General features: G+C 36.8%; 2 protein-coding genes across 2 annotated transcripts in view; one reads left to right on the top strand and one right to left on the bottom strand.

Annotated features, from left to right (window-relative positions):
- The window catches only part of gnl3 (G protein nucleolar 3), a 15,625-nt gene extending 13,650 nt beyond the window's left edge, over positions 1 to 1,975 (bottom strand). The window contains exons 1-2 of the mRNA XM_016251906.1: positions 1,885 to 1,975; positions 1,657 to 1,715 (exon numbers count right to left, since the gene is read on the bottom strand). Coding sequence (XP_016107392.1) covers positions 1,657 to 1,715; positions 1,885 to 1,897 — 72 coding nt within the window. The 5' untranslated portion in view covers positions 1,898 to 1,975. The remainder of the gene's footprint in view (positions 1 to 1,656; positions 1,716 to 1,884) is intronic.
- A 49-nt stretch (positions 1,976 to 2,024) lies between these two features.
- Positions 2,025 to 6,826, top strand: part of LOC107566444 (protein polybromo-1-like) — a 22,285-nt gene continuing 17,483 nt past the window's right edge. Inside the window, exons 1-9 of the mRNA XM_016251905.1 lie at positions 2,025 to 2,097; positions 4,325 to 4,472; positions 4,682 to 4,779; positions 4,889 to 5,036; positions 5,272 to 5,418; positions 5,554 to 5,664; positions 5,736 to 5,804; positions 5,910 to 6,008; positions 6,103 to 6,188. Coding sequence (XP_016107391.1) covers positions 4,335 to 4,472; positions 4,682 to 4,779; positions 4,889 to 5,036; positions 5,272 to 5,418; positions 5,554 to 5,664; positions 5,736 to 5,804; positions 5,910 to 6,008; positions 6,103 to 6,188 — 896 coding nt within the window. The 5' untranslated portion in view covers positions 2,025 to 2,097; positions 4,325 to 4,334. The remainder of the gene's footprint in view (positions 2,098 to 4,324; positions 4,473 to 4,681; positions 4,780 to 4,888; positions 5,037 to 5,271; positions 5,419 to 5,553; positions 5,665 to 5,735; positions 5,805 to 5,909; positions 6,009 to 6,102; positions 6,189 to 6,826) is intronic.

Below are 6,826 nucleotides of genomic sequence, written 5' to 3'. Positions count from 1 at the left end.
CTATTTCATCAACGAAAATAGTTCCAAATAAAGTAACAGCTCAGCCGCTTCACATCTCTAAAAGCAAACACAGCGGTGTTTCATTCATGAATGAAAGTGCGTTTTTGAACAAATCTAGTGAGTCAGTGATTCATGATTACCCATTCATAAATACAGTCACTTGCTTCATTCCTGAATGAATTAGCCGTTCAAACGAATCAATTGAATGAATGATGCAGTGATCAAATCCGTGATTTGCCGCCACCTGCTGGTGATTTCAGTTTCATTTTTTTGCAGTTATTCAGTTATTTAAATCATTTAATATTTATGTATTCAATTTTATTTAAAACATTAATCTCCACATGAATTTATTTGCACTCATGTAACTTATTTGTCTTATTCTACTTCTTATTATATTGGGTAACACTTTACTTGAAGGGGTGTGCATAAGACTGACATGACACCTTCATAATCATGACATGACACATGTGCATTATGCATGTTTATGACAACTGTCATTAAGTGTCATTCACTCAGTTGTAATTTTTAATGCAAATGTGACATTATTTGACCTAACCCTTACCTAACCCTACCCCTACCCTTACCCCTAACCATAGCCCATAACAAAGACATCTCAAACAATGTCATCTTTGCATTAAAAATGACATAACTGAGTGAATGACACTTAATGGCAGTTGTCATAAACATGCATAAAAAAAACCTTCATATTCATGACGTGTGTCATGTCAGTCTTATGCACACCCCTTCAAGTAAAAATTGTAACCTTATATTGTTTTAAATAGAAATTTTAAAAAGCTTATAAACATACATTTTTGAATTTTACAGATGAAAATGATGCCATTGCAAAGGTAAAAAGAAAATGTCCCTGTTAATCACTTCACCTCATATTAGGAAGGCAAATTTTTTATTATTGATCAGAAGGTGCTCCTTAATTTTTTTTAATTAGGAGGACAAGTGCTCTTGATTACAAGAAGAAAAACACCGCTCTTAAACTGGGTGTGTGACAGGTATGGCTGAGGAATGGGGTTTGGCCGAGGAAAAATTCAGGCAAAAGATTTTTGTTTTAACCCCTGACTACTACAACAATTATTACAACTTGTTTAAAAGAATAATCACACAATACGCTATTTCTTCCATGTTTTAATTTTAATGGTAAACCCTTTGTTTGCCAAAAAATAAAGGTTTAACTCTTTAAAATAAAGAGTTTACTGTGGGAGTACTACACTCAACCAACACCAGGGAAGGCAGTTTTTTTCAGAGCCCTTGTTATTCTTAATTTTGACAATATTTTTCATTTTTACACCAGACATGTATATCGGTTCAAAATATCGGTTATCGGTCTACTTGATCTGTAATAATCGGTATCGGCATCGGCCTTGAAAAACACATATCGGTCGACCCCTAGTTGCTGAAAATAGTTTTTAGCAGTATGAAAAGGGTAATGCATCACATTGAAACTTGGATACACAATACATATCTCACACACACATATATCTATGTATATATATCATTAGGTATTTGGTATTAACTAGCTAAACGTGGAAACCCATGCTTTCTTAGTGATATTAAACTCTAGTTTGCCGACAACAACAACCAGGTCGCAAACAAAGCCTCTATTCACTTACATATTGTGCATAAACAGTTCAAACCTCTTACCTTCTTTTGTATTTTGAAGCGTTTGGCGCATGACACGCGTTTGCTCGCCTTCTTCAACTCTACAAAACAGACACGTGGGGGTTTTTTTTTTTGTTGTCAGTGTGTTTGACTACTTCTGATAGTTTATTACGTCCTTACAACGAGCAATTGGAAAATATAATGATTTCCGTTGTGTGTGTATGGTCAAAGCGTGTAAATAATGAGATTTGTTTGAGATTATATACTCACTAGGTCTCTTCATGTCTGTCGCTGCTCTAGCACGCGCTCCACTCTCGCTCCCGGCGCACCACGTGTCTCTATTCCTCACTTCCGCTTCCGCTTCCGCGCCGTAAAGGGTTAATTTTTGTCATCTCGGTTTTATTTAATAAATCAGTCAGCCTCCGTGTTGAATGTGTGTCTGTCGTCAGACAGCTCTCAGAGACAGCTGACCAGACACGGACGGTAAGGCCTGCAGCTGGCGCGCTCTGTGTATTGTCTGAAATGTCTGCTGCTCATGCTATATAATAAACCGCGAGCATCATCACGCAGAGTGTTGCATGGCCCAGTGAGCGCGTGCGTGCGTGTGTGTGTGTGTGTGTGTGTGTGTCTTTGTTTTTATCCGCCTGTGCTGATGCATGTGTCACACAGCTTGTGTCTGCAAACACATAGCGGTCCCACCTTCATCATCATCGCCCTGCAAACCACTGATTCCTGCAGACACTCTGAACCCAGCAAACACTGTTGAAGTGCAGTGGTTATCAGTCATCATGATAATACATGCAGCTGATCATAGGTCCGCGCAGTGCCTCATAACTGTACATGCTTTCAAAAGTGGATATCTTGAATATTTAGTTATACCACTAATGCTGTTAGTAAGCTGGCATTAACAAGCATTAGCGTACTTACTATAGTATTACTCTAACAGGATTACTGCTAAGTTACTGCTAATACACCATTGTATATAAAATATGTATTTACTTGATTTTGAAAATGATTTCCTGTTGGACCCTAAGCATTTCCTCTAATATTCGTAGTTATAACGATCAGAAATGTCTTTACATCAGTGTTGGAAGCTTTCAGAATATTTCTAGAATTTGGTTTATTTCATTTTTATTAGTTGTTTTGTGACCATGGCATGTAACCAGTGGTTTTGTTTTGTTTACGTATAATAATTGGAGTAATTATTGTTTTTAGGGGAACTATAGCTACCATAGCACATTTTGGTCAAAACGACACTGGTAAATAGGTGTCTAGGCATAATAATAATGATGCTGGTAAATAGTAATAAAAAGTATTACTGTACTGTAGGATTACTCTTAACAAGCTTACTGTTAATTCATGACAAAGGCAACAATAATACATTAGTTAATGATTATGTTAAAAATTAATAATTTGAACATGTGTTTGTATCGGTTTACGCAAAACGACACTGGTAAATAGGTGTCTAGGCATAATAATAATGATGCTGGTAAATAGTAATAAAAAGTATTACTGTACTGTAGGAGCTTAATAACAAGCTTACTGTTAATTCATGACAAAGGCAACAATAATACATTAGTTAATGATTATGTTAAAAATTAATAATTTGAACATGTGTTTGTATCGGTTTACCCGTGATAGTTTCAACCTAAATATCAGTTACTATAATAATTGTTACTATTATGAACTATTTAGAAATCATAGTTGATCTTAGCTAACAGTATTGGCTGAGATTACCACAATTGTATCTGTAACTGTACACTGTAAAATAATGATAGAATTGTAAAAGACTGTAAAAAAAAGGTAATTGGTTAACACGAAGTTCCCTTACTGTATACAGTGAAAAACTAGAATAGATCTAAGTGAGTGACATGTGGCCAAGTATGGTGACCCATACTAAGAATTAGTGCTCTGCATTTAACCCATCCAAAGTGCACACACACAGCAGTGCACACACACACACACACACAGTGCACACACACACACACCGTGAACACACACACACACCCGGAGCAGTGGGCAGCCATTTATGCAGTTGGGGGTTTGGTGCCTTGCTCAAGGGCACCTCAGTCGTGGTATTGAAGATGGGAGAGAGCGCTGTACATTCACTCCCCCCACCTACAATCCCTGCCGGTACGAGACTCAAACCCACAACCTTTGGGTTATGAGTCCGACTCTCTAACCTTTAGGCCACGGCTTCCCCCTAACCTCACAGTTTGTGGAAGTGAAAAAGAACACGTCATCTCATAATTTACAGTGAAAAAGTCAAGCACTGATATTCCCAGAATTCCCTGCGACAGCTCAAATTTGACTGAATTTGATTTCAATAATTGTGGTAATAGTTTATGTTTTCAGTTATGTATATTAGGTTTTTAATGTTACAACACATGTTGTTTAATTCATGTATCATGCATTGTTTTAGTGTTGTGTGTTACCATGATGGTGTTTAGTATTTGTTTATATGACACTGTGCACCTTCTACGTTAGTATTTCCCTCAGCCTGTAGAAAAGCTACGTGCGATGAACGTTGATTGTGATGCAGCTTTCTCTCTACCACCTGTGCCATTATGGAGGTTGTCAGTATTAAGGGTACAAAACATAGTTTAGTAGCAGGCCTTCAGCCGAAAAGGATTGTTGCATTAACCAATTTAAAATGTAATAATTTTATTTTGTATTTTGTTGAATTATTATACGTTTATTCTATATGAAGGGCTTTTACAATGGGCTCAAAGCGACGGAGAGCCACTTCTCCATCCAGCAGTGTGAGCGGAGGAGATTTTGAGGACAGCCAGACCACATCCATACCTTCAACCAGTCGGAAGAGGAGAAGAACCCCAAACATCCCTACTGTTGACCCCGTGAGTTCAATTGAGTTCATGCATTTAGTGTCTCTGACATTAATAACTGCATATTGACTCATTTTTCCTCGTGTTTTATGCAGAAATTTAAGTTATGTCATGGCTCTCCTGTTCCTGCTCTCACAGATCAAATTACTTCACACTCTGTTTTAAGAAAACTGCAGATGTTACTTGTTCTAGTGTGTCATTCGGTAAGTTTTTCCTTACAGATTGCCGTGTGTCACGAGTTGTACAACACTATCAGAGACTATAAGGACGATCAGGGCAGGATGCTGTGTGAACTCTTCATCAGAGCACCAAAGAGAAGGTCAGTCACACATTGGCCCTTAACCATTTATGCAGTTTGACAGCTTACTGTCAACTAAAACTTAAACCAAAACTCTATAATGGAGAACACAGATAATGCTTCTCTACAGGAACCAGCCGGATTACTATGAGGTGGTGTCTCAGCCCATTGACATGATGAAAATCCAGCAGAAGCTGAAGATGGAGGAGTATGATGATGTTGAGCTGCTCACAGCTGATTTTCAGCTCTTATTCAACAATGCCAAGACATACTACAAAGTGTGTATATATCTTATATTTAAAATATATTCTGTTTTAATTATTGCTCCAGTGAGATATTGGGTAACACTATATGGACCAATTCTCACTATTAACTAGTTGCTTATTAGCATGCCTATTATTAACTAAATGGCTGTTTATTACTAATGGACCTTGAAAGTTGAAATAAAGTGTGACCTGCTATTGATGTTACTTATATAAAAAAAATACACTTAAACTTTTTTTTTCTGCGCAGCCTGAGACTCCGGAGTTCAGAGCGGCTTGTAAACTGTGGGATCTGTATATTCGCACCAAAAATGAGTTTGTGCAGCGAGGGGACTATGATGAAGATGATGACGATGACGACTCACAGGAAAACCCTGGAGGGGCCACAGAGGAGGAGGTCAGAAGCCCCAGATCTTGTCTGTCTCAGTATTTTCCTACACCTCATGACTGGCCATCAGACATGCTTTGGAACTGTACTAATGTGTTTTAGATGTGTCCAGACAAATCATTCTGGTTTGTTTCGTTTTTACAGTTTATCTCGAGCCTTAAGGAAGTGCTTGGGCAGCTTCTGGATGCTGTGTTGACGTGCACAGAACATGGGCGTCTCATTAGTGAACTTTTCCAGAGACTTCCCTCTAAAGTGGTAGTTCAGCACATGCACAAACATATCATATTGTTATTATTATTATTATTAATTTAAACATTATTTTTCAGCAATATCCAGATTATTATGCTATTATTAAAGAACCAATAGATCTGAAGACCGTTGCACAACGAATACAGGTATCTTGTTATTATGATCATGTTCTATTACAGCATATACTGTACAATATTGCCATTTATTATTTATTATAATTTACACTGAAGCTTGTTTCCTTTTGTCCGTAGATGGGCTACTATAAAAGTGTAAACCATATGGCTAAAGACATTGACTTGTTAGTCAAAAATGCCAAAACCTACAATGAACCCGGATCACAAGTATTTAAAGTAATGTGTCACTGACATTCTATTTATTTTTTATAATTTATATAAATATTTATATCTTAGACTTATATTTATATTCATATATATGAATTTCCAGGATGCAAACACCATCAAAAAGATTTTTTCACAAAGAAAACTGGAGCTTGAACATTCTGAACCTATTAAAAGCAGCATCAGGATCAGGTAAATTATGTTATGGATTTCATGTTACCGTAACACTTTTTTTTAAAGCTAGATATTTTAGCTTAAGTCAATGTAAAATATAATATAATATTTAGCACCTATAATTATTATTGAATTATATTGTCACACTTCTACTGTGTCGGAGTAAGGTGACGAAGGAGAACGCAGGAGAGTTACCATCAACAGTCTTTAATAATCCAAAATAGCAGGGAGCACACACGTAGAACTGGAGAAAGACATTTACAAAGAACAATCTTTAATTATAAAGAGACACACACACGTAGCAGGGGAATAGACGTTTAACACTAGACACAGGACAAAGGAAAACACTGTGCTCAAATACTAAGAACTAAAAAAGGAAATCAATGGAACACGCCTGAAATCACTGAACACAATCAACATGAGGGAGAAACTAGGTCACAGGAAGAACATGGAGCACGTGGGTACGGTGGCCGAGAAGTGCAAAACAAATCACAATTCTGAAAACAAAATAACAAATTACAAATGCAAATGCAAGTCTAAAAAACAAAATAACAATTCAGAAAGCACAACAACAATTCAGAAAACATTATAACAAGTCAGAAAACACAATGACAAATTCGAAAACAAAATGACAAGTCAGAAAACACAACGACAAA

The sequence above is a fragment of the Sinocyclocheilus grahami genome, unplaced genomic scaffold (genome assembly GCF_001515645.1).
Source record: "Sinocyclocheilus grahami isolate Dianchi unplaced genomic scaffold, SAMN03320097.WGS_v1.1 scaffold1076.1, whole genome shotgun sequence".
NCBI lineage: Eukaryota > Metazoa > Chordata > Actinopteri > Cypriniformes > Cyprinidae > Sinocyclocheilus > Sinocyclocheilus grahami.
The sequence above is the reverse complement of the archived record's forward strand: the minus strand, read 5'-3'. Positions and strand labels throughout refer to the sequence as shown.